The sequence below is a fragment of the Pempheris klunzingeri genome, chromosome 17, assembly GCF_042242105.1.
Source record: "Pempheris klunzingeri isolate RE-2024b chromosome 17, fPemKlu1.hap1, whole genome shotgun sequence".
NCBI lineage: Eukaryota > Metazoa > Chordata > Actinopteri > Acropomatiformes > Pempheridae > Pempheris > Pempheris klunzingeri.
In genome coordinates this window covers 822,358-850,308 of record NC_092028.1, presented here as the reverse complement: position 1 = coordinate 850,308, position 27,951 = coordinate 822,358, and the positions used below count along the sequence as shown (strand labels likewise).

The following is a 27,951-nucleotide window of genomic DNA, read 5'->3' as shown; positions in this document are numbered from 1 at the left end:
GTTTTCTCTTTACAGCTTAAAGGCTCCTGAACAAGTTCGCATGAATAACCACCCGACATCTGAGGAGCACCTGAATGCAGCGCAGCTCTATGACTTTCTGAAAGTTAACGACGGGAATTCAAAGCAGATTAATTCAGATGGATGGTTTTCATTTCAGTGATATAAATGTGCTGGTATTTACATTCAACGTGACGTATTCAGGTTGAATTTCATGATCAGGGATTCAGTCACTTGTCAGACTTAAACCTGAAGCTCCCACTAACCAAAACCTCCATCCAGGGTCCCTCAGGAGTCGCTGTGGTCCAGACGGTTTCAGAAGGAGGCGGCGAGGTCGGTCATTCAGTACGGTCTGGAGGGGACGGCGAGGAAGGCGGAGGACGTCCCTCTGGACAGCGGTGGACCCCTCCAGTGCACCTTCATGTGGTGCCTCAGGTTGGACCGCGACGAGAAGCGCTTGTCGCACTGCTGGCAGGGGAACGGCTTCTCCTTGGTGTGGATGCGGCGGTGGCAGACGAGCGCCGTGGACACCCGGAAGGACTTGCCGCAGTCGGGACACTGGTAGCGTTTGGGCTCGGTGTGGATCCGTCGGTGGTTCTTGAGGGACATCAGGTTGGGGAACTCCTTCTGGCAGGAGTTGCAGAAGTAGGTCCCCGTCTTGTGGCTGTTCTTGTGGTTGAGCAGGGAGCTGGCGTGGCGGTAAGACCGACCACACTGGCTGCAGACGAAGCTCCTGGGGCTGCTGGTCGAACCCTCCGGACTCAGATCTGAGAGGAGAAAACAGCAGCGTTTAGTTCACGTCTGAGCTGCACTGAGGTTCAGACCCCAGCCAAGTGACAGAAATAACAACAGAGGTCCAGTTTTTAGAGGCTGATCTAGAGGCCTTAGAGGCCGCTACCACGCGCCAAAGACAGAGTGAAGCTTCCTGTCACTAACAAACAATCTGAGTGAGGCTCCGCTGACGCAGAGTTACCTCCATAACCTGAGCGGCGTGCTGCTGGATTTACAGTACTGAGGATAAAGACATCTGAGGGTGAAACTACGAAACGATGTTGGCACGCTAACGGCTAACGGCTTCACCTCATCCTCTCTCCAAGCAAAATGTTGATAACAACAGTTTGAAAAGGTGGGCGACCTCTAGTGGTCGACGTGATCATGACGGGAGCAAAGGTGGAGGTCAGGTGACGTCGTATAAAGAGCGTCTGCATGGGGAGGAGGTCGGGGTCGTCATCTCCTCCTAAACATAACCAATCTGCTCCCCAACGTTAACTTGGGTCACGTATGTAAAATAAGGTCAGTGATATTACACGTGTCTGTCCTGTAGAGGTACAGTCTGTAGTCTACAGCACATGTTACTGTCTGTAGTCTACAGCACATGTTACTGTCTGTAGTCTACAGTACATGTTACGGTCTGTAGTCTACAGCACATGTTACTGTCTGTAGTCTACAGCACATGTTACTGTCTGTTGTCTACAGCACATGTTACTGTCTGTTGTCTACAGCACATGTTACTGTCTGTAGTCTACAGTACATCTACGGTCTGTAGTCTACAGTACATGTTACTGTCTGTAGTCTACAGTACATCTACGGTCTGTAGTCTACAGCACATGTTACTGTCTGTTGTCTACAGTACATGTTACTGTCTGTAGTCTACAGTACATCTACGGTCTGTAGTCTACAGCACATGTTACTGTCTGTAGTCTACAGTACATCTACGGTCTGTAGTCTACAGTACATGTTACTGTCTGTAGTCTACAGTACATCTACGGTCTGTAGTCTACAGCACATGTTACGGTCTGTAGTCTACAGTACATGTTACTGTCTATAGTCTACAGTACATCTACGGTCTGTAGTCTACAGCACATGTTACTGTCTGTAGTCTACAGTACATGTTACTGTCTGTAGTATACAGTACATCTACGGTCTGTAGTCTACAGCACATGTTACTGTCTGTAGTCTACAGTACATCTACGGTCTGTAGTCTACAGTACATGTTACTGTCTGTAGTCTACAGTACATCTACGGTCTGTAGTCTACAGTACATCTACGGTCTGTAGTCTACAGTACATGTACGGTCTGTAGTCTACAGTACATGTTACTGTCTGTAGTGTACAGTACATCTACGGTCTGTAGTCTACAGTACATGTTACTGTCTGTAGTGTACAGTACATGTTACTGTCTGTAGTCTACAATACATCTACGGTCTGTAGTCTACAGTACATGTTACAGTCTGTAGTCTACAGTACATCTACTGTCTGTAGTCTACAGCACATGTTACTGTCTATAGTCTACTGTACATGTTACGGTCTGTAGTCTACAGTACATGTTACTGTCTGTAGTCTACAGTATATCTACGGTCTGTAGTCTACAGTACATGTTACTGTCTGTAGTCTACAGTACATCTACTGTCTGTAGTCTACGGTACATCTACTGTCTGTGGTCTACAGTACATGTTACTGTCTGTAGTCTACAGCACATGTTACTGTCTGTAGTCTACAGTACATGTTACGGTCTGTAGTCTACAGCACATGTTACTGTCTGTAGTCTACAGTACATGTTACAGTCTGTAGTCTACAGTACATCTACGGTCTGTAGTCTACAGTACATGTTACTGTCTGTAGTATACAGTACATCTACTGTCTGTAGTCTACAGTACATCTACGGTCTGTAGTCTACAGTACATGTTACTGTCTGTAGTCTACAGTACATCTACGGTCTGTAGTCTACAGTACATCTATGGTCTGTAGTCTACAGTACATGTTACTGTCTGTAGTCTACAGTACATCTACGGTCTGTAGTCTGCAGCACATGTTACTGTCTGTAGTCTACAGTACATGTTACTGTCTGTAGTCTACAGTACATGTTACTGTCTGTAGTTTACAGTACATCTACGGTCTGTAGTTTACAGTACATCTACTGTCTGTAGTCTACAGTACATCTACGGTCTGTAGTCTACAGCACATGTTACTGTCTGTAGTCTACAGTACATGTTACGGTCTGTAGTCTACAGCACATGTTACTGTCTGTAGTCTACAGTACATGTTACAGTCTGTAGTCTACAGTACATCTACGGTCTGTAGTCTACAGTACATGTTACTGTCTGTAGTATACAGTACATCTACTGTCTGTAGTCTACAGTACATCTACGGTCTGTAGTCTACAGTACATGTTACTGTCTGTAGTCTACAGTACATCTACGGTCTGTAGTCTACAGCACATGTTACGGTCTGTAGTCTACAGTACATGTTACTGTCTATAGTCTACAGTACATCTACGGTCTGTAGTCTACAGCACATGTTACTGTCTGTAGTCTACAGTACATGTTACTGTCTGTAGTATACAGTACATCTACGGTCTGTAGTCTACAGCACATGTTACTGTCTGTAGTCTACAGTACATCTACGGTCTGTAGTCTACAGTACATGTTACTGTCTGTAGTCTACAGTACATCTACGGTCTGTAGTCTACAGTACATCTACGGTCTGTAGTCTACAGTACATGTACGGTCTGTAGTCTACAGTACATGTTACTGTCTGTAGTGTACAGTACATCTACGGTCTGTAGTCTACAGTACATGTTACTGTCTGTAGTGTACAGTACATGTTACTGTCTGTAGTCTACAATACATCTACGGTCTGTAGTCTACAGTACATGTTACAGTCTGTAGTCTACAGTACATCTACTGTCTGTAGTCTACAGCACATGTTACTGTCTATAGTCTACTGTACATGTTACGGTCTGTAGTCTACAGTACATGTTACTGTCTGTAGTCTACAGTATATCTACGGTCTGTAGTCTACAGCACATGTTACGGTCTGTAGTCTACAGTACATGTTACTGTCTGTAGTCTACAGTACATGTTACTGTCTGTAGTCTACAGTACATCTACGGTCTGTAGTCTACAGTACATCTATGGTCTGTAGTCTACAGTACATGTTACTGTCTGTAGTCTACAGTACATCTACGGTCTGTAGTCTGCAGTACATGTTACTGTCTGTAGTCTACAGTACATGTTACTGTCTGTAGTCTACAGTACATGTTACAGTCTGTAGTCTACAGTACATGTTACTGTCTGTAGTTTACAGTACATCTACGGTCTGTAGTTTACAGTACATCTACTGTCTGTAGTCTACAGTACATGTTACGGTCTGTAGTCTACAGCACATGTTACTGTCTGTAGTCTACAGTACATGTTACGATCTGTAGTCTACAGCACATGTTACTGTCTGTAGTCTACAGTACATGTTACGGTCTGTAGTCTACAGCACGTTACTGTCTGTAGTCTACAGTACATGTTACTGTCTGTAGTCTACAGTACATCTACGGTCTGTAGTCTACGGTACATCTACTGTCTGTAGTCTACAGTACATGTTACTGTCTGTAGTCTACAGCACATGTTACTGTCTGTAGTCTACTGTACATGTTACGGTCTGTAGTCTACAGTACATGTTACTGTCTGTAGTCTACAGTATATCTACAGTCTGTAGTCTACAGCACATGTTACGGTCTGTAGTCTACAGCACATGTTACTGTCTGTAGTCTACAGTACATGTTACGGTCTGTAGTCTACAGTACATGTTACTGTCTGTAGTCTACAGTAAATCTACAGTCTGTAGTCTACAGCACATGTTACGGTCTGTAGTCTACAGCACATGTTACTGTCTGTAGTCTGCAGTACATGTTACGGTCTGTAGTCTACAGTACATGTTACTGTCTGTAGTCTACAGTACATGTTACGGTCTGTAGTCTACAGTACATGTTACTGTCTGTAGTCTACAGCACATGTTACTGTCTGTAGTCTACAGCACATGTTACTGTCTGTAGTCTACAGTACATGTTACTGTCTGTAGTCTACAGTACATGTTACTGTCTGTAGTCTACAGTAAATCTACAGTCTGTAGTCTACAGCACATGTTACGGTCTGTAGTCTACAGCACATGTTACTGTCTGTAGTCTACAGTACATGTTACGGTCTGTAGTCTACAGTACATGTTACGGTCTGTAGTCTACAGCACATGTTACTGTCTATAGTCTACAGTACATGTTACGGTCTGTAGTCTGCAGTACATGTTACGGTCTGTAGTCTACAGTACATGTTACTGTCTGTAGTCTACAGTACATGTTACGGTCTGTAGTCTACAGCACATGTTACTGTCTGTAGTCTACAGCACATGTTACTGTCTGTAGTCTACAGCACATGTTACGGTCTGTAGTCTACAGTACATGTTACTGTCTGTAGTCTACAGTACATGTTACGGTCTGTAGTCTACAGCACATGTTACTGTCTGTAGTCTACAGCACATGTTACTGTCTGTAGTCTACAGCACATGTTACGGTCTGTAGTCTACAGCACATGTTACTGTCTGTAGTCTACAGCACATGTTACTGTCTGTAGTCTACAGCACATGTTACGGTCTGTAGTCTACAGTACATGTCATTTAAAAAACACATGAAACGTTTTCAAGGATTTCCAGGAGCTGCTGCTGATTCAATGACCAGAGCTTCGTGTCAGCAGAGACGCTGGGGCAGATCTACAGTAAAGGGTTATTACACCAGAAACTTTACTCTGTGAAAAGACAAAACTCTCATATGGTGAGTTTGAACAGGACGAATCATTCATTCATTCATTCATTCATTGTGTGTGTCAAATCCAAACTAAGATCCGTTTTCATCCTTTTTCTGTCTGTTGATTAAACGTCGTTTGGCTGAAACCTGAAGAATTAATTCACAATCAATGCAAACCTTCATCCTGAGAGCACACTGCAGAGGACGGCGGTAAACTACAGCGTTTTATGAATGGAGTTTGGTTCAGAGACAAACCACACTTTCCTTATTATGGGACTTGTTCTGCGTTAAAAAGGATCTGTTTTGTTCCTCCGGCTGTTTAACTGTTATTTTGCACTCATGTGCAGCTGCTGCACCAAATGTGGATTCATCCGCTGCTGAAAATAGTCCCTGACAGCCGCACTGTTTCCTGAAAACCTCAGTTACCGACCTGATCAGAAGCTCATTCACTAAAGTGGAGTTTTTAACCAGTAACTTGTTGTTCTGAGTCTGTCGAATCAAATGAAAACTCAGAGCCTGAGAACGTCTCCCGCTGGCGGCTCCTTCACAGTAAAAGCCCCCCAGCAGCAGGATTTGGAGACTTTTACTGTGAAGCTGCTGCAGGTTTGAGGCGTGAACGCCGTCATCTGGAGAACCAAAACATAAACCCTGAAAATGTGAATGTAGTTTTGTATGTCGATGCTTATTTTAATGTTTCACTCTTTTCTAATTGACTTCACTGAACTAAATTATTTTATTATTCTATTATTAATTATTTCATTTTATTTAAATAAAACGTCACAGTTACACAAAGTGCTGCAGGTGTCCCGCAGAGGACAAAATGATTATTAACAATAATCATTTATATATTTATAATTAGTTAAAGTACAACTTGTGGGTACTTGTACTTCCTCCTCCTCAGAGGAAATACTGTCCTCCAGCTATCTGACAGCGTCAGTAACTTTACAGATTCATATCATTAAAACAGAATCTAATCAATAATCAGATTTGATCAATAACCATGATCAATAATATCTAATTTACTTTTAGTACTTTAAATATGTTAAATGAAAATCTGAACACTGACCTCGACAGTTTGATGAGTTTCAGATTCTGGACTGCTGATCAATCGATCGATCAACCGATCGATTGACAAACATCTGGTCACAGCTGTCCTGTTTAATTCTTCTCTAATTATTATTTTTCACAATGTTCGTCATTTTTTTTAAATCGTGTTCGTCTCAACTCGACTGAGCCTCCAGACGCTGTTGTTACCATGGAAACTGCTCGCGAGGCAATCAATCAATTAACGTAATGCATAACGTACGGTGTGTCGGTTATTATCACAATACGATTGATCCGGTCGGGTTTGTCACGCTGATCACATGACTTCATACCAAAGAAATCAATAATCGAACAGAAAATATTGACTGAAAAACGATGAAATGAAAATTGATTTTCTTGCTTCTGCTTTCAGAACAGCGTCCATAGCAACCACCCATAGCAACCGTCCATAGCAACTGTCCGTTATACAGAAATAACAGACCATAGTCGGCCAATCACTGGTTCCATCATCAATAATCATCTGGTTGTGCCACCATGCAAACTAATCAATCATTTTCTGTTTAATTACAGACAATAAATGAAGAATCTTTAACAAACAATTAGTAATTACATTAAATATGATGGATCACTAATTACAAAACAAACAGATCACTAAATTTGACCAATTAATAATTCTGTTCAATAATTCTCCATTTAACTGGAAATTAGTGAATATCAATATAAGATAATTAGCAAATATCAATGTAAGATAATTAGCAAATATCAATATAAAAATTTGCGAATATCAATGTAAGATAATTAGCGAATATCAATGTCCTTTAATTAGCGAATATCAATATAAGATAATTAGCAAATATCAATATAAGATAATTAGCGAATATCAATGTAAGATAATTAGCAAATATTAATGTTAGATAATTAGCGAATATCAATATAAGATAATTACCGAATATCAACTAAGATAATTAGCGAATATCAATGTAAGATAATTACCGAATATCAACTAAGATAATTAGCGAATATCAATGTAAGATAATTAGCGAATATCAACTAAGATAATTAGCGAATATCAACTAAGATAATTAGCGAATATCAATGTAAGATAATTACCGAATATCAACTAAGATAATTACCGAATATCAATGTAAGATAATTACCGAATATCAACTAACATAATTAGCGAATATCAATGTAAGATAATTAGCGAATATCAACTAAGATAATTAGCGAATATCAATGTAAGATAATTAGCGAATATCAATGTAAGATAATTAGCGAATATCAATATAAGATAATAAGCAAATATCAATATAAGATAATTAGCAAATATTAATGTTAGATAATTAGCGAATATCAATATAAGATAATTAGCGAATATCAATGTTAGATAATTAGCGAATATCAATATAAGATAATTAGCGAATATCAATATAAGATAATTAGCGAATATCAATGTAAGATAATTAGCGAATATCAATGTAAGATAATTAGTGAATATCAATGTACTTTAATTAGTGAATAACGTAGTTTGACGTTGAACCGCGGTGAGAAAAACGTTTGTCATAATTAACGAATGAATTCTTGAGTTGTGACCAAACGTGTCTTGTGAGGTCACAGTGACCTTTGACCTCCAGCTCCTTAAAAACTTAAAATCTGAATTTTAAACTAGATGATTTTAATATCCGATGATGAATGGAAAAGAAATTTAAATAGTGAAATCAATTATTTGTTGTTTTAAATTCATCATTTAAATCTGCATTTGATCAGCAGATTAATGATCTTCTCTAATGAACGTTTGTTCATTGATTTCTGTTATTATTAACATTAAAAGCTTATTTTCTCTGCTGTCATGCCAACTTTACACAAAACACCTTTCAGCCTCCGTACAATAAACTGTCTTCAGCCTCTGGGACCAAAACGTTCGAAAACAGAAAATAAAAATCTATTTCTGTAAAATTAAAGGAGCCAAAACTGCAGCGTAGAAATACTACAGGTAGAAACATTAAAAGTAGAAATACTACAGGTAGAAACATTAAAAGTAGAAATACTACAGGTAGAAACATTAAAAGTAGAAATACTACAGGTAGAAACATTAAAAGTAGAAATACTACAGGTAGAAACATTAAAAGTAGAAATACTACAGGTAGAAACATTAAAAGTAGAAATACTACAGGTAGAAATATTAAAAGTAGAAATACTACAGGTAGAAACATTAAAAGTAGAAATACTACAGGTAGAAATATTAAAAGTAGAAATACTACACTCCTGCATTCAAAACGTTAATAAAAAAAAATATCAGTGTCAAAATTAACTTAAAGCACCAAAAGTAAAAGTCCTCCTGACGCAGAATAATCAGATTATAGACGAGATTATTGATTCTAGATCATTTGTGCGTTCGTGACTTGCAGCTGGTGAAAATGGAGCTAATTTGAATGACTTTAGATATAAAATATTCCTATCGAGGATAAATAAAGCCTGATCTTAAGCTAATAATACATCAGAATGGTCAGTAGAGTGTATTGATTGATGGAGTTTGGTGTGATTGATCTGAATCTGTACAGTAAAGCTGTCAGATAAACGGGGGCAGTAAAAACGGTGATATTTTCTATGAGGTTTGGTGCAGGAGGAGGAGGAAGTGCTTCACAACTGTAGTTTACGTTTCACCTTGACTACGCATGTGACGACTGAAAAACTGATCAAATGATTCAGTTATTGATCCACGTGTGTTGACAGACGTTCCTGCGACCGACATGCTTCGATGTTTTGGACGGATTATGTGAAAATACGGAAGATTTAAAAGGCCAGATTAAAAAAGAAACCAAGACGGAAGCAAAATAAAATACACCCAGTGACAAACGTCTTTCCTTCTATTATTTGTTAAAGTGACTGTTTATATATAATGAATTGTGTGAAAGCTCCAATCAGAACACAGAAAACAAAGCCAACAGGTGAATCACCTGTCTTTCATTTTGAATAATCTTTATTGAAATGTTTGTCAGTCACAGACGTGTTAACGTGTGCGCTGCGTGCCGCTGAATCTTCTGTAGATTGAGCCGCTGCGTTTTTCTGTCTAGAAAATCTACGACTGGACGTTACGATTGGAGTGAAGCAGTGAAGGAAGAGACAGCAGATCACCGCTGATCCTGTTTGCTGTCACTTTTAGTAAGTGGCCACTTTATTAGGTACACCCCAACAGTTTTGTGCCCCCCAGTAGGACACGTTTAAAGCAGAGATTAAAAAATATTATTTACTCCTGTTTCTACCCATGATCCTCTCTGTCCTCATCCTGGTGTGTGAGTGACTGGTAGGTAGTAAAAGTGTTGGAACTGGTCCAGTAGATCACCTCAGCCAGCAGACACCAAACGGGCTGCAATGGCTGCAACGTGATCCTTTGGGACAACTGCACCTGATCACAGTAGGTCCACTAAAAGATCTTGTTTGATCCACTGACAGGCTCAGAGTGTTATTCTAAGTGTGTGACAGCATCATGGAAAGGATCCCTAAAGAGAGAGACCTGGAAGATCCTTTTGGTTTAACCACAAACAGCACACACACCAGACTACATTCACTAAAACAGGGATTTTAGAGAACAGGACACAGGAGCTGCTGCTCTGCTGCTGCCTCCATCAGTCAGTGTGTGTGTGTGTTACTGAGGGACTTTGGTGTTTTAAATAGTCAGTTTGGATCCAACACAATATTTGTCTAACACACAAGAGCACCAACAAACTAACTGATGGAGGCAGCAGACCAGCAGCTCCTGTGTTCTGGGAGCTAAAATCACTGTTTTTGTGAATGTAGTCTGGTGTGTTTGAATGAAGTGAGAACAGCTGCTTCTCTCCCTGCTGGCTGAGGTGATCTACTGGACCAGTTCCAACACTTTTACTACCTACCAGTCACTCAGACACCAGGATGTGGACAGAGGGGACCCTGGGTTAGAAACAGGGGTGATGGTGAACATCAGACAGCGTTCCTAATAAAGTGGCCACAGAGTGTAAAGTTCAGTGTTTGAGCTGTTGAAGGAGAGCGGATTGAAAACACCGAGCTTGCTGCGTTTTGTTTTCAGCTATTTATTTTCAGTACTCAGCAGTAAGGGTTATAGTATATGGACAAGTTTTTCTGTTAAGAAATGAATTATCAAAACATAGTTTATAAAAGTGTATAGTAAGCATTACATATATATGCATGGAAACAAAAACGTTAGACTTTAAAACAAAAAAGGGGTTATAGTTGTTCCAAACCAATCTTTTTCTTCTTCTTCTTCTTCTCTCTAAAAACTACTTGAAATGCAGGCGGGAAAGTGTCCACTCAGAAAACCAAAAGCAAACATGGTGGAGGAAGAAAGATGCAAAAATAAAAATAGAGAATGTACAGTTATTATTTCTGTGTTCTAGATCAAGATCACATCGACTCCTACAGCACTTGACGGTCACTGCACGGCTTTGACTTTTTAATCTTTTTCTTTTTTAAAACTAGCACCAGTGCTCCTGATAAACGCTGACAAACTGTGGTTTTTTCTTTTTTAAAACACACACAGAGGCTTCCAAATAGTCAAAAAACGCAATTAAATATGAGGAAAAAACAAAAATAACACCAATAAATACAAGAGGTTACCATAAAAGTGTAACATAAAAAAGGTTCAAATGATGAGGACTGAATGCACTCCAAAGAAAGAGGAGGGGCACCGAGTCGTCGTCCCTTTTCAACGTGAGTTTGATTTTTGTGAAAGAGGAAGAGGAGGAGGAGGGGCGGGGGGGCGGGGCGGGACCGGTCAAACTCGGTGTAGAGATAAATATGGAAGAGGGGGATGATGGGAAGGCTCGGCTGAGACACACCGTCACAACATCACTTGGTTAAAAGGCGAGAAAAAACACGTCCTGTCGTGAAGTTACAGTTCAGATCCTCAAATCTTCTCACGGCAGAACACAGAAGAGTCTCAGCGGAGCCCCGAGTCCAGTCCATCGCCTCCACAGCACAGGGGCATTATGGGTAGGGATGGGGGGGTGTTTTACATCAACACAGCTCTAAACTCACACATCCTAAAGACTAGCGCCGTCCATTACAAGTGTTAATAATAATAATAATAATATAAATAAATGCATTACTACAAGGATCCGTCGTCTGTGTTCCTTCTTAGAAAAGAGGTTCTGCAGAGGACAGGCAGGAGAACGATTACAATACAGGATCAGACGGGCAGAACCGGGGCGGCTCCGGCCCAACAATGTACACCTTTCTTTACTCCTCCGGCCGCTTTCGTCCTCCCGTTTCCAGGCGGAGCCTCAGACGGAGATCCGGGCCGACCGGGACGCCCTCACGCCGACTCACCGCCGTCCACACGCACAGATTCACAGAGACGGCGCCGCTCGGCGTGGAGACGACCACCGGATGTTATCTGACGCCAGCGATCCGGCTTTTTATCGCACGTTGTTTCTCACAATTCTTTATCACATCTGTTTGCGTGGCTGATCTATCGATATTGGAGATTTGTTTTTTTTTTAAATGAGCTTCTAAATTCCCGTCTTGTCCTTTAAGGACACGACGGCCTGCAGCTCTGGATCTGGTCCGCCTGAACCGTCGGGGCGCCGAGCTGCCGGACCACGTTTCTGCCAAAGTGACGGGAACACAACGATCCTTCCGGCGTACAAGGTCGATGCAAAGACGCAGCAGATGTAGAAACATTCAACTTGAGTGAAAAACTGGCAGAGAGCCCCGGTGGACGGGGCGTCACCGGGCTCTCCCGTCACGGCGTTTAGCCGCACCGTCAAACACTCATGATCCGGCGGTCAGAGTGGAGCGAGCGCCGTCTGGTGGAAACGGCGCCGCACGCTCACACGATGAGGAGACACTGGAGCGTGACGTGGATCGAGTCTGTCTGATCTTTTTTCTCCGTCACTTTGGCAGAAACAGACCTCCAGACATTCCTGAGCCCAAACTCAAAGGCCGCTTACTGATGAAGATTCTGATTCGGTTAAAAGCACCAGAAACATGACGGAATAATCCTCCGTGAGTGGACTTCAGCGAGCGACGCCGACCTGGAGACGTGGGTGTTACCATAGCGACGCCATCTGAGAACAACTTGCTTCTAAAAGATGGTGAACGTTAAACGTCCACAAACAGACGTCAACGCCAAGTTATCGTTCAACCTGAAATCTTGCTTAAGGTCCACTTACTGGCCCTTTCTGGAGCTTTTAACCACAGTCTTCATCACTGGCTCAGGTGTGATGTGTGAATTTTCCTCTTAAGTTTGTTGTTTACCATGGAAATAGAAACTCAACGTCCACTTACTGGCTTTTTTCATCTGCTGATGAAGACCATGTGGAGGTTGCCTGAAGGAAGAGACTCAAAGAGGTCTCGTTAACACACAATGGAGCTTTGGGGGGAAAAAAACCCAAGAGAAGCTGTTGACCGATCAATCAATCAGGTTCTGAATCCACGGGACTCTTGTGCTGGTGTAGAGCTGCAACGACTGGCTAATAAAACCGTTAATAAATCAATTAATTGATCAGTCAATCAAATGGAGACTAATCGGCAGCCAGTCTGAGAAACGATTAGTTGTTTAGGTCCATTTTTGTGCAAACATGTGACAGTTCAAAGCTGTCAAATGTCAAAATGTGCTGCTTTTCTTGGTTTTTCATTCTGATAATTGAATGTTTTGGAGTTCTGGACGATTAGTCGGACAAAGTCAGACCTCTGTTTTATCGAGCTAATGGCCAACGCTGCGGCGCCTGGTGAATCTGTGCGTGTGAATGAGGCGTCACCAAGTGGTCTGTTGGGAGGCTACGAGAATATAAAGCTCATTGTGTTCTGTAACACACACACACACACACAAAACACACACTTAGACCAGACCCTCAAAGACCGAAGCGTCCCGTCTTCAGTCCTAAAAGCTCCCAGAAGTCATTGCTGTCCCCCGTCAAAGCATTTAGGTACAAAAAAGGAAAAATAAACCAACCCTCTGTCTCTACCAGCACGTCCACTTCCATAAAAACAGTGTGAGCTTGGTTTGGACCGACTCGGTCAGAATGTGGGTTAAAAACGTTGTGACAAAGGCCACGAGAGAAGATACCATCAAGACAAAACTCCCTACAAACACCGTCAGAGCTGGGGGAGGGGCAGAGAAACCAACAGCAACACAGAACCAATCAGCTCCTGCTGGGATTCAAACGGACACGACAGCTCCGTAGTGGAAAACAACACGGGACTTCCTCACAGCCGACACTCAGTCCGTCAGCCAAGTCACTACCGCGGCACTCATCAGTCTGTACGAGCCGGGCTTCGTCTTCAACAATCAGTCGGGTTACAGCTCAGGCGCTGTAGCCGTGTGTGGGGGGGTTAATATTCCAGAAAGCCTCCGTTTTACAGGGCGACATGCAGCAGGGAGTAAGGCAGGTATATCAAGTCCTGTAGCTTCTCTAGAACTACATCAGGTCTGATCAGTCCACGTGAGCCGGCCCGTTTGACGGTCGGTCAGTCTGTGTGGGACAGTCGGACATGTCTACAGCCAAGGCCTCATGGGAGCGTCCGTGAAGGAAGCCTCAGGTATGTGTGTGTGTGTGTGTGTGTGTGTGTGTGTGCACGTGTGCACGTCCTCCATTTTCAGTCCGCTACCTGTGTGAGTGTGTGTGTGAGTGTGTGCAGCGTCCATTTTGTGTTCCTGCTCCTGCTTTGTGTGTATGTTCAGTCATGCAGGACCTGGACTGTCCTTCACACACACTACAGCCACACATGGAAAATGAGGAAGAGGAGAGCGAGCAGGAGGAAGAGCTACATTTTGGCACCTCCAGAAACCTTGGCATGTGACTGCCCCCCCACCCCACCCCACCCCTCCCCTCCCATGCCCCTGTGTCTCCCCCAGCCCCCCACCCCCTCCCTCATCCCTTAGCTTATATGAAGGGGCCGCCGGGCATACCCAGGAAGTTGGGCGCACCCATGGCCATGGGAGGGGGCGCCGTCGAGCTGCTCCAGTGCACCTTCATGTGGTGCCTCAGGTTGGACTTGGAGGAGAAGCGCTTGTCGCACTGCTGGCAGGAGAACGGCTTCTCCTTGGTGTGGATGCGGCGGTGGCAGATGAGTTGGGTGGACACCCGGAAGGACTTGCCACAGTCGGGACACTGGTAGCGTTTGGGCTCGGTGTGGATCCGTCGGTGGTTCTTGAGGGACATCAGGTTGGGGAACTCCTTCTGGCAGGAGTTGCAGAAGTAGGTCCCCGTCTTGTGGCTGTTCTTGTGGTTGAGCAGGGAGCTGGCGTGGCGGTAAGACCGACCACACTGGTCACAGACATGGGACTTGATGACCTCACTGTTGCCCCCACGGCCGCGGGCTTTGGTCATGCTGCTGGGGTTGAGTCCTTGCTCTTGCATCAAGGTGAGGTCCAGGCCCGACCCCCAGCCCAGCTCCTGGGAGCCCCCCGGTCGGGGCTGCTGGGGTCTGGGCTGGCGGGGCTGCGGCGCCTGGCCGTGGGTGATCTCCATGTGGAGCCTGAAGCTGGCGTGCGTAGGAAAGGCTCGTTGGCAGGACCGGCAGGTCAGCTCCCGCTGCTTCTGGTGGACGCGTCGGTGGTTGTAGAGCTGGGAGGAAACACGGAAGGCCTTGCCGCAGTCGTGGCAACGGTGACGCCGTGTCTCGGAGTGGATACGGCGGTGGTTCTTCAGGGCGAGCAGGTTGGAGTAGGTCTTGAGGCACACGGCGCAGTGGTAGATACCGACGGTGTGGGTGTTCTTGTGGTTAAGGAGGGAGCTGGCATGGCGGTAGGAGCGGCCGCACTGATCACATCTGTGCAGAGACAAACAAGGAAAAACAAGGAGGGGGGGGTTTGGGGAGGAGGGGGGGGTCATGGGGGACAGAGGGAAAGAAAATGGGAGATTAGTAGCTGAAGATGGAAGTTTGTTTTCACTGTTCTAGCCAAGTTAATATCTCAGTTACTGGTTACCACTTTTTCTTTTAGAATTATTGACATGTTCTAACTAGTCATCATCTAAGATGTTGCACATACAGGTATATGATCTGAAATCCGGCTTAAAGCTTTTGAAGAAGACTACTACAAAGTGGTGTACCATTTAAAGTTACGGCTTGTACACATGTCATGGGGGAGGTGGCTGCTGGGTGGGGGAGGGAGGGACATGGGAGGAGCTAAGGACAAACAGCTGGGTTCATGCAGGGAACTGGGAGGTATCTGCCGCTGCCTGCACTGCACAAATGGACACGAGCTTCATACGGCTTCTTTCACATCTGAAAACAATTTCAAAGACCTTCTGTCACAACTTTCTTTGGAGTGATTTGCTAAATTCTGAATGTAGTGATGAAAAGTCCATCAAACGTGCCCAAAGAACCTCCACCTTCTGAGCCGCAGAGAAAATTCCTTTAACTGTTGATGATTGCCTCAAGACATGTGCAGTGCAGCTAGCAAATACTTCCTAATCTTCCCTCTGATTTCAGTTTGCCAAGACATCAAAATGCAAGAGCCCCAACACACAAAACTCCATGTTCTAGTCTAATGACTGGCCAGTGTCACGATACTACCTAAAGAAAACAAACACAAACAAATCAAAGACTACAATCAAAATCATTACAAGGGCAAGGAACACACAACATCAGTGCTTAAAGTGTGCTAATATGCTACACACACAAAACACTTAAATCAAATCTGTGTCAAAGTTTGCTGAGAAAACAAGGCATGAAAACAACACATCTAAACATGAAATGTTTGACTGTAGGCAGCCTAAAGAAAACTCAAGTGTGTGATATATGCTAACTGAAAGCAAACAGGGTTGACTTATCTGGTCTCTCCACTAATTCAATTTGTCCAAACTTCAGAAAAATCCGAATTCCGGCACGCGTATGGTCCCAAGGAAGCCGGATTGGAGATCATATACCTGTAATAGACATGTAGAGACCTAAATTTATCTTCACTACTTTTTTTTTCAACTTCGTAGAATCACAAACAACTGACGAGAACTCACGTGTACCGACACTCCTCGCCCTCTCCCGTGGGTGCAGTGGCCTTCCTCCTGACTTCCATGCCTACCTGGTTGTCCCCGCAGCGGTGCCTGGCCAGACCGGATCTCCCCTGGAAACTCTTCCCACAGGTGGGGCAGCCAAAGGGGGTGGCGCCCTCCTCGTGGACCTTCTGGTGGTTGCGGAGGAACCTGGCCAGCCGGAAGGCTTTCCCACATGTGTGGCAGATGTGCTTCTTCCGCTGCGTGTGGATGCGCATGTGGTTGCGTAGCGCCATGTAGTTGGTGTAGGGCTTGTCGCAGAAGTTGCACCGGAAGTTGCCCGTCTTGTGGGTGTGCTTGTGGTTCAGCAGGGAGCTGGCGTGTTTGTAGGCGCAGCTGCACAGGTCACAGGCGTAGGGTCTCTCATCAGAGTCCAGGTCCACGGAGCTCCTCTCCATGCTGATATTGGTGGAGCTGTTGGTGGAGGAGGATGAGGGCAGGTGCTGGGCCGGGCAGTCGTGGGCCGCCAGCTCATCGGCTGTGGCAAAGCCTTCACAGCAGCCGTCGCACTCAAAATCCATCTGGGCCCCGGGGCCCTGCGGGCCTTTGCACAGGCCAGCTGTCGTGTGGGTGGCCAGCTGCCTCTGGGTGCGGAAGCCCTTGCCACACTCTTGGCAGTTGTGCTTCTTCTGGGCGAAGTGGAGACGTAGGTGGTTCTTCATTGCCAGCCTGTTGGGGTATGTGGAGTTGCAAACGTTGCAGTGGTACTCCCCAATTTTGTGAAGGTTCTTGTGATTGGCCAGGCTGCCTGCATGGCGGTACGTCTTTCCACACTCTTCACAGGAGAAAGGCCGCCGTCCACTCTCAGCGGGGTCAAACTTCTGGGGCCTGGAAGTTCCAGCTGAAGAATACGGCTTTTTGAACCCTTGATGGCCGTATTTGATGGCCATCGTCTGGCCCTTTGATGACTCCCCTCTCATCGTCTGCATCTGTGATGGGCCGGGCTGCTGGAAGCGGGAACCGTTGGGGCCCGTCCGGACGAGACCTTTGGCCCGGTGCTCCTCGTGGAGGCGGAGGTGGTTGATCAGCTGCTTTTGGATCTTGAAAGCCTTGCCGCATTCTTCACACTTGTGCCTGCAGCAGGAATGGGCAGAGATAAAGAAAACAGAACAGAATCTCTGTAAATACATGAAACACATAAACTTCTGCCAGTACTGGGGGAGCGGCGGTATTACACATGATCCTGTGTTAAGGCGGTTAGTTTACGTGTTATGACCCAAAAGTCAAATCCCTGACAAAGTTGGTGGTCCTGGTACAAATGTTACAACACTAAACTTTGTAGGCCTCAACAAGCCCAAAACACAGTCACAACTCAACTATTAAGAATGTGGAACCCTGAACCCCGATTGAAATCTAGACCAAGTTCGCCCAACATTGACGTAACCTAAACATGTTCTGAAACACAAACTTTACTGGTGCTTTGTAACAATGTCCACAATGACAAACACCCAGCGCTTAGCAAAACTTTTTGGACCAACCCTGAATCTGAATTTAGAACGATTCAGTGCTTTGTCAAGGATAAAACCCTACTGCCAAACTTTGACATCTTAATCTTTTATATCTTGTTATTCCCAGTTTTCTTAGAAGTGTGTAAAATGTGACATCATCTAAAATCTCTAAAACCATAAAAAATGGTCCTACCTCTTTAGATCAAAGTGGGTCCTTTGGTGATTCTTGAGGGCCAGCAGATTGTAGTAGCGTTTCTGGCACACCAAGCAGCGGAAAACGCCAGTCTTGTGGGACTTCTTATGGTTAAGGAGCGAGCAGGGGTGCCTGTATCCTCGACCGCACTGGTCGCATTTGTGGGGCTTGTCACTTTGGTCAACCATAGGTCTACGTCCATCGCCACCAACATCGCGACTACCTCCGGCAACCCCACCACCGACGCCGTCCCCTCCGGACATCCCTTTGGCTCCGTTCAGGCCCTGCTTGCTCAGTGTGCTTGCCCGATTCTTACCGGGGCACAGGTGGGTGATCAGGTGGTGGCGGTCGGCAAAGAACATCCCGCAGTCGACACAAATGTGGTTGCGTCCGTCCATCTTGTCGTTGCCATTAGCTGAGCTGCCTCCGATACCCTGTTGCTGGCCGTCCGGCCTTTGGGGGCCGTGGACTAGCTGGTGATTAAGGAGGTCCTGCTTCCTGGAGAAGCTCTGGCCACAGGTGGAGCAGATCATCCTCCAGTCCTGCTCCAGGCTGGAGGGTCCCGGCCCTGTTGGGTTGTTGGCATGGCTGCGCAGGTGGCTCCTAAGAGCTCTGAGGCTGGCGTAGTGGTTGCCGCACACCGAGCACTGATACACTTCTCCGTCATCGTCCTCGTCTTTGTCGTTGCTCCCCATTCTTTTGCCCCCGCTCTGGGAATACTGCCGCTGGCTGCTGCCTTCTTTCAGGCTGCTGGAGCTTCCTGCGGACAGCGAGGTCCCACCAGAGCTGTGGTAGTTCATGCTCCCCATAAAACCGTTGGACATGTTGCCCTGCTGCTGTTGCGGCTGGCCACGGCGGGGACACATGTGCGACTTGATGCCAGACACGTCTCCATACATCTCACCGCAGTCGGCACACACGTGTCTGTCGGCCTGACGGTGGGCAGAGCTGCTCTGAGAGAGGGAGCTGCCATCGAAGCGATCGTGGAACTCAAGAGAATCCAGCCCACTGCTGTGGCCGCCGTCCGGTACAAAGTGGGCGGCATCACCGAGATTGCCCGGCAGAGAGATTGGAGTGGTGGCGCCGCTGCCTTCCTGGACGTAGCTCTGCTGGGAGTCCAGAGTTAGCGGCTCCGGAGATAGCCAATCATTGCTGTCGTTACTGATTGGCTGGTTGGAGGGGCGCCCCTTGTGGCTTCGTAGGTGGCTGTGCAGCGCTGCCAGGTGCGGGTACTGCTTACAGCAGATGGTGCACTGGTAGTGGCCCGTCTGATGGCAGCGTTTGTGGTTGACCAGGCTTCCTGCATGCCGGTAACTTTTGCCGCACTCCCCGCATTTGAAACGCCGCTCTCCGTCATCTGGAGAATTGGCCTGGGGCACACGGCCTCCGGAGGGAGAGGACACCGAGCCCTGTGATCCAGAGCTCAGCGTGTCCGAGTTGAGGATGGAGCTGTCCTGGCTGTGGGAGGCCGGGTGGGGATCGTGGGTCAGATAATGGACTTTCAAGGTCTCCAGATCTGGGTGTCCGGCGCCACAGTATGCACATGTGTAAATGGGATTGTTGACTGGAGGGCCCATTATGGGGTCATAGGGACCCCTTTTCTCACTGGGCAGGGGCGGCAGGGGCAGAGGGTCCCCCAGGGCGGGCGTGTACGCCGGGGATCGAACCGCGCTCAGGTTGTGAGGCATGATGCCGGGGAAACTGCGTGGCAGTCCGAGGGAGGGAGAGGCCGTGTTGTGCAGCAGGATGTGCTCCTGGAAGTCTGCTTTGTTCGGCAGCGCTATCTGGCACAGGTGGCAGAAGCAGGACGCCGTGTCGTCGCCCTGGGACGACTGGGTGCCGCTGCTGCGCTCCGAGTCATGGAGGCCGCTGCTGCTACTGCTGCTGCTCACCATGGAGGCCCCGGGGGTCTTGAACTTCGAGTGAGTTCTCTCGTGGCTGTTTAAGGCAGCCAGGTTGCTGAATTGCTTAAAACACACAGAGCACTTAAAAGTTCCTTGCTGGTGACACTTCTTGTGGTTCACCAGGCTACCGTGGTGCCGGTAGGTTCTGTCACACTGATCACACTTGAACGGTCTGTCCCAAGCGTCGTCGGATTCTGGGGAGCCTTTTTTTCCGTGGTCGTCTGTCTCGTGGCTTTGCAGGACACTATGTCCCATACCACTATTGTTCAAATGGGAGCGCCCAAACCCGTCCGAGAGGTCTTGGGCGAGACCGTAGTCCCTCTCGTCGTGGCCTGCGTCCTCGGGTACTTCTTCGCTCTCCTCTTCTGTGTGTGCACTACTGGGGGACAATGTATGGATACGAAGGTGGTTCTTCAAAGCTACTGCGTTGGGCAGGGTGCGCGTACAAACTGGACACTGGAACGAACCCACTTCGTGAGACTTTTTATGATTAGCTAGGCTAGCTGCGTGCTTGTAAATTCTGCCACACTGTTCACACTCAAAACGTCCGGTCTCTTCTTGCTGATAATGTGCTTTCATATGCTCTAGAAGACTTGGAGTACTCGGGCAAACCATATCACACTCTTTACAGGGGAAACCCTTGGCTCGACTCATATCATGCATTGCCATAGTACTCTAAAGCAAATCGTTGGGAGGGAATCACGGTTCACAATACAGCAATGAACAGTGATGTGAGGGAGGTGGAGGAGGAAACAGCGGGGCTTAGCTCTTCAGCTGGGGGGCGGCGGCGGCGGCGGCCATTTTCTCCCCAAGAGCCGTCAGTGTAGGTCCAGCCAATCAGGGCCCACCCTGGGAGGTGGCGGGCCTGCGGGGGTCACACCAGCCAATGAGGGATCACTGTGGAGACAAGGAGAAGAAAAACAGATGATGGTCACTTGAAGAGCGACAAACTCCCCATTTTAGCTTCAACACCCCCCCCCACAAACAATTTCAAGCAGTTCATTCAAAATCCAAGCACTTTTTCAAGGTTTTCCAGCACCCGTACAAACCCGGAAGAGTAGCAGAACAGTGACATAAGACAAGACTAAATAAAACAGATTTGAAAGACTAAACAAAATAAAAATGACGACAAAGAGATAAAATACAGGGGATTCAAAAGCATCGTTGAATAAATAAAAAACAGAGAAAAACAAACTAGATCAAATAGAGGGTGGTACACCTGTGACAGGGTGGCACACCTGTGACACTGACAGTGTTGACAGCTTAACGGTTACCTGACTAACAGCACACTTACCAACAAGTTAAAGCACTCAAGTCATTTTTTAAAAGCAAGGATTTACGGACTGCTCTTTGTTTCACATGATTGCTGGCAGCAGGTGGAAAGGTGTATTCTTTACTGCACTACATGTTTATCAAGTCAACTTCATTCATACAGTAACACAAACTACACACTGACCTCAAGAGGCTTCACAGACTGTACAGCAAACACTCCCTCTGACTGCTGCACTGATTTAATGTGATTATTAGCTTACAGCTTTTACTTATTACTAATGTTTTTTAATGGGGTAGAAATACAATGTAGAAATACAGGCAACGTCACTAAAGCAAACAATATACACAAAACTACACACACACACACACACACACACACACACAAGTTAGTAATCAGATCAATATGCGGTTCAGGACCTGAGGTGATTAAAGTGAGTCCATGTTTGTGACAGAATTAACGGGCTCATCTGTAATCTGTTACAGATTACAGCAGGCAGCCATGATCATCTGCGCACGCACACACACACACACACACACACACACACACACACACACACACACACACACACACACACACACAGACACCAGCACAGACACAGACACAGACACACACACACACACACACTCTCTCTCTGAAGTCACAAGGACTTTGTAGACAGACTCATGTTACCTGATTTACAGGTGATGAGCAGTGTAAGTACACTTCTCAGGTACTTATATTATTATATCATATAGTATTTTCTACTTCTCCTGCACCAAACCTCACAGTAAATACTGCACCACATGTATCCCACAGCTTTAGTTCCTTCACAGTTATAGATCATTGAAAGACAATCAATAATCAATGATGATTAAAGTGGCAGAAGGATATGAAGTCATTAACAGGAGCTCCACCTTCACCAGCTGATGCGTTAAACTGATGCACACATGAATGATCAATAACTAGAATCAATCACATCAGATTATAATTTATGCTGTGAGAATGTTTAGATATTTTATCGTCGTCGTTCTACTTTATGTCAACACTTCCTGACTGAGGTACTTTTATTTATCTTTATTATATTTCTACATCCATACATCTGATACTCAAACATCTTGTGTGTGAAAGCCTACTTGGACATAAAGCTGAGAGTTATTTCAGTCTCATCTTACCACTATTCTGGGTCTGTACGGCTCCGGGCAGGACGTCATGTGACCCACAGAGTTAATGTGGAGTCACACTTTAATCGCCCGCTCACCTTTTCAGTTATTAATGACGTTAAAAGAAGAATACAAGCAGTTCTCTCATTGACTGACGCTGGTTTCTCTTTTTTCCATCTCTTTATCTCCAGGGCTCCTGCTTTTCCAGCACCTTCAGGCTGTGGTGAGTGAATCTACAAGACAATATATGTGACCTTTTCAGTCAGAGAACGAGTTATTACAAGCAGCTTCAGACACTTGGTTCAAAACCCCAGAACTTTTCAAAGCCTGCAGACTGAAAAACTAAAAATCAAGCATTTTCAAGGAATCCCAGCACCCGTTTGAAGCCTGTACGCGGTGCAGAGATCAGCGCAGGACGAGCGGGGGGGGCCTCTAACCGCGTCCCGGCACAAACTGCACTGGGTTTAAGGAGAAATAACGAGCGGCTCCAACAGGTTAGAGGGACGTTCACGTGCCGCCACTGTTGTTGTTAGTGTGTTTTAGAGAAGAGCCAAAGAAAGAAGGGAGGAGATAAACGGATGGAAACAAAGAGAGAAACAACACAGGTGAAGAAAGGTAACGGTGGATAAAAACATGGAGGAGGAGAGGGGGAGGGGGGGGGGAGGAGGGGGGGAGGAGGGCCGACGGGCTGTTGGTGTTTGGAGTGAAGGGTGAAAGAGGGAAAAAAGGAAAGCAGTGGAAAATAAAGGCGTGGAGGAGGGTTTGATTGGCAGGAGAAGAAAATGGTGGCAAGGAGGAAGAGGGGGAGGGGTGAGGAAGAGGAAGAGGGGGGGGGTGAGGAACACACACAGGCCCTGAGGAGGTCTGGCAGGTACGGGGGCAGAGAGGAAAGTCAGAGCAGGGAGAACCACACAGCGGTTAGACGGCACGTCCGATCAATACGGACACGATCGGCGTGATCGATCACAGGACAGACAGGTGGGACGGCGTGACCGAGCTCTACCTGCCGAGACCGACCGCATCCGGACAGCCGGCCGCTGCCGTCCGCGTCTGTGTTTAATCAACCTGGTTGCCACGGCGACCAGCTTAATTAAAGTCAACGGGCTAACCGGACCGTTTGAACGGAGGCGGTTCAGTTTGAGTCCGATCAGACGGACGGAGCTGATCGCTGATCATTTGTGATGTTTCAGCCGTCTGTTGGGCTCTTTTCACTTTCATTTCCTCCAACACTCTCATTTACAGACCGGCCTTAAACGCCTCACCGGGGACGGTTTTCCAAAGCAAACACAGCGACTTTCTGCTCCTTCAGCAGGAAGTGTTTTAACAGGAAGCACTTCTCTAGGCCTCTAAAGACCCTCAGAGCCTTTATCACCACAGACAGACAGACAGACAGACAGACAGACAGACAGACAGACAGACAGACAGACAGACAGACAGACAGACGCCACCTTCAGCCTCTAATCTGAGGACTGACTAGTTACTGACTGAGGACTGACTGGTTACTGACAGCAGTTCGGGAGCTTGGAGGGATTTTCAGCACCTTAAAAAGCCGAAGCAGCAAAACCCCAGCGAGTGTGAAGGCTCCTGCATCCAGACTGGGACTGAGTGGGAGAACAGTGGAGCCTCGTCTCTGTGACGGTTATCAGGCCGTAAGGTGTTCCAGGGACAACAAGGGTTCAGCGACAACAAATTCAAGCACTTCTCGAGCATTTTCAAGGTTTTCCAGCACCTTACTAACTATAATCAGTTCAGCTCTGCCTCACTCAGTTAACTACTTCATCCAAAAAACAACCTATTCAGTCCGACTGTGAATTTCAAGCACTTTTTCAAGGTTCAAGGACCCAGCAGCCGAACGGACCCTGAGCCGGCCGTGATGTCGTGGCCGCCGACGTTCAGTGTGGCTCTTATAGCGTCGGCGCTCGGCTCTGTGCTGCTACCAGGACGGTCATCCTGTCAGTCGGCCCATGTGACCGCGCCGTGCTTCTCCTCGTCTCAGACCTCAGCGAACGCGTGAACGTGTTCAGGTTGTGGACAGTCGGTCAGACAGACAACAGATGTTTGTCACCGCTTTCAGACATTTTCTGGACAAATCCATGATGAAAATAAACGTTAACCGTGGATATAACACACACACACACACACACACACACACACAGAGTCGGTCCGGACGGGTTTAGTCCTGCACTGGAGACCAGACCAGGACCCACATTAGACATCACGTCCTCAAGAACTGCCTACAACCTCCTCAAGGACCCCTGGAACCTCTGAAAAGACCTCTACAACTTCTCCAGTCCCTCCTGGCCAACAGAGTGATGAAGAGATGCTCCTCCAGGACTTCCTCAACAACCCTGCAAACGCTTTCAATGGTTCCTGGAATCTTTTAAAACCATCTTGAAACCTCCTCAAGGACTCCTGGAACCTCTTACAAGACCCTAACAGCTTCCTCAAAGGGGAACCTTCTCAGGGAGTCCTGGAACCTCCTTAAGTACTGCAGACCCACCAAACCTGGAACCCCCCCTCCAAACCTGGGTTCATCATGGAATAATTTGTGGGTTTTGAGGCCTTGAAATGGGACTTGAATGTGTTGTTAGCAGCCGTAAATCCTCCCTGGAGGAAGCTGAATAGACACTGAGCTTTTATCTTCTGCCCTTACTTGTATTCTTGTTTGAACCGTTTTCATCTGTCTTGTTCCATTCAATTATTTTACATCTGTTTATACCAGACATCACTGTAAATAAGTGCCAGCCTCAATGATTATTCTTTAGTTCAGATAAAGGCTAAATTTTATATATATGTGTGTGCGTGTATATATATATATATATATATATATATATATATATATATATATACACACACACACTTTTTTTTTTTTTACAAATGAAAACCATTTAAAGGGTAACTCCAAGGTCTCTAAATGATGGTGGATACTAAAGGTGTTGGAATGGGTCCAGTAGATCACTTCAGCAGAGAAAGTAGATCCACTAAAAGAGCTTGTTTGATCCACTGACAGGCTCAGAGTGTTATTCTAAGTGTGTGACAGCATCATGGAAAGGATCCCTACAGAGAGAGACCTGGAAGATCCTTTTGGTTTAACCACAAACAGCACACACACCAGACTACATTCACTAAAACAGGGGTTTTAGAGAACAGGACACAGGAGCTGCTGCCTCCATCAGTCAGTGTGTGTGTGTTATTGTGAGTTACACAGATATTATATTAATTTGTGTTAAAAGTTTTGATCCCAACTCAACCCTTTAAAACACCAAAGCCACTAAATAACAGACTAACTGATGGAGGCAGCAGCAGACCAGCAGCTCACAGCCTCTGTGTTCTAAAATCCCTGTTTTAGTGAATGTAGTCTGGTGTGTGTGCTGTTTGTGGTTAAACCAAAAGGATCTTCCAGGTCTCTCTCTGTAGGGATCCTTTCCATGATGCTGTCACACACTTAGAATAACACTCTGAGCCTGTCAGTGGATCAAACAAGCTCTTTTAGCGGACCTGCTGTGATCAGGTGCAGCTGAGGTGATCTACTGGACCAGTTCCAACACTTTTACTACCTACCAGTCACTCAGACACCAGGATGTGAACAGAGGGGACCCAGGGGGAGAAACAGCAGAGTTAACCTTGGGCAGGAAACCCTTTAAAACAGCTGAATCTATTGACCATCCTCTATAAACTGCTACCCTGTTTTAAAAGGTGCAGCAGAGCTGCACAGTTTAACAACTGGTCTATTAATCAATTGACAAAAAAACATGACTAGTTACTTTATCACCCGATTGTTTTCGTGCTTCTTTTCTTGGTTCTGCACGATGATAAATGAATACTGTGGGATTTACACTGTTCGTGGGACAAACTGAGACATGTCAAGACCTCTGCGATGGACATTTTTCTGTTTCCTGACGTTTTAAGGACCAAATGATTCATCAGTTAATTGTTAAAAAAAATTAGAAAATGCAGATCAACCTGTAGCCAAAGGAGTGTTATGTGAGGATGAGGACAGTCAGAGCCTCTCAGAGTCCCAGCTGACATCTGGTTTTGTTCCACCAACACAAGAAAACTTAAAAATATCCAGTTTACTGAGACAGAAAACAGACTAAAGGTTTTCTTAAAGGTCGATTATTCCAACAGTGGCTGGCTGATATAAACAAAGAATATTAACACATAATATAATAATAATAATAATAATAATAATAATTAGAAACAGGGAGTCCTTTCAGGCTCCACCCTCTGAATAATGAATAACACTAATGAAGTGAATACTTCCTGCTGGTCAGACAGGTGCAGACACCAGCTGATGTATCGTCACCTGTTGGGGTTATTTCATGTCTAATCTACTGTCATTGGTTTTGAAGTAGATCATTTTGTAACATGCAAATAGTTGTATGTTTGAAATATAACTACCTGAACAAATATCTTTTAAATCCCCAAACTCAATTTAAAAAATAAAAAAAGCCGCCTGTTTTATTCTCTTCCTCACCAGGTACTTTATTCTTTGGTTCAGCTCACATCCTGAGAGCGTTTCATCCCGTTTCAACCACCCAGACCACTGTGGAGCTTTGTGTCTTTAAAGCTAAGTTCATTATGATTGACTGGTTCCATTATTAACTATTACTTTGTGGGTTGATGGTCAGTCAACAGTGGAAAGTGTCCATCACAGCATCCTGAGCCGATATGACCTCATCAAACGTCTCTATTTGTCCAACAAATCGTCCAAAATCCAAAAAATATTCTGTTTATTAGGATGTAAAGCCAAGAAAGTAAGCGGATCTTCACCCGTGAGGACCTGGGACGGTCACTTCCTGCTGGTCTTTGCGGGTCAGTGGATAATCAAACTGGCCGCTGACCGACCGTCTGAGGTTTGTGTCCGTGAGCAGCCTCTCAGCTTGGGCTTCAGAGTTATCAGTGTATTTGTTCCCGTTTACCTGCATCCTGGCCCCCCTCCGCTGTGAGCTGGTGTCCGGCTGCCGGCTGTCCCTCCTGGGGACCAACAACACAGGTGCACAGTCAGTCATGTGGTTCAGGTAGAACATGAAGCATCTCATCCCACACAGGTCTGCAGCAGCAGCAGCCAATCAAAACCCTCCCGGTCCGCACATAATGTAAACAAACCCAGTGTGAGCCCCCCCACCCCCCCGCGCCGGCCCGTCTTTTACCGGGACCCACAGCCGGTCTTACCCCGGGCCCGGTGGAGTGACCCGGAGCGGCGTCGGGTGCCCCGGGTTCACACCTGTCCCCCTCCGTGCGCAGCTCCCCCAGGTCTGAGCACACATGCGAGGCGACCAGCAGAAAGATCCGCGTCTTAGCAGACTAACCTGTCCTGTAATAACGGGGGGGTCTGGAGCGGCACGGCTCCCTGACCTTGGCCCGTCTCCTCCCGCTCGGGTTCAGCCTCAGCG

General features: G+C 46.0%; 1 protein-coding gene across 2 annotated transcripts; it reads right to left on the bottom strand.

Moving 5' to 3' along the window:
* Window positions 1-339: 339 nt before the first annotated feature.
* Window positions 340-27,526, bottom strand: LOC139216621 (zinc finger protein 850). Of its 2 annotated transcripts, none has more exons than XM_070847796.1 (5): window positions 27,478-27,526; window positions 18,240-21,040; window positions 16,563-17,672; window positions 14,513-15,375; window positions 340-764 (listed from the first exon to the last, which is right to left on the bottom strand). In XM_070847796.1, the coding sequence occupies exons 2-5, from the start codon at window positions 20,810-20,812 to the stop codon at window positions 340-342; spliced, it is 4,971 nt and encodes a 1,656-aa protein (XP_070703897.1). In that variant the 5' UTR covers window positions 20,813-21,040; window positions 27,478-27,526. The 2 variants fall into 2 exon arrangements, with proteins under 2 accessions (XP_070703897.1, XP_070703898.1); XM_070847797.1 differs by lacking the exon at window positions 27,478-27,526 and adding an exon at window positions 27,033-27,125.
* Between the last annotated feature and the right edge of the window lie 425 nt (window positions 27,527-27,951).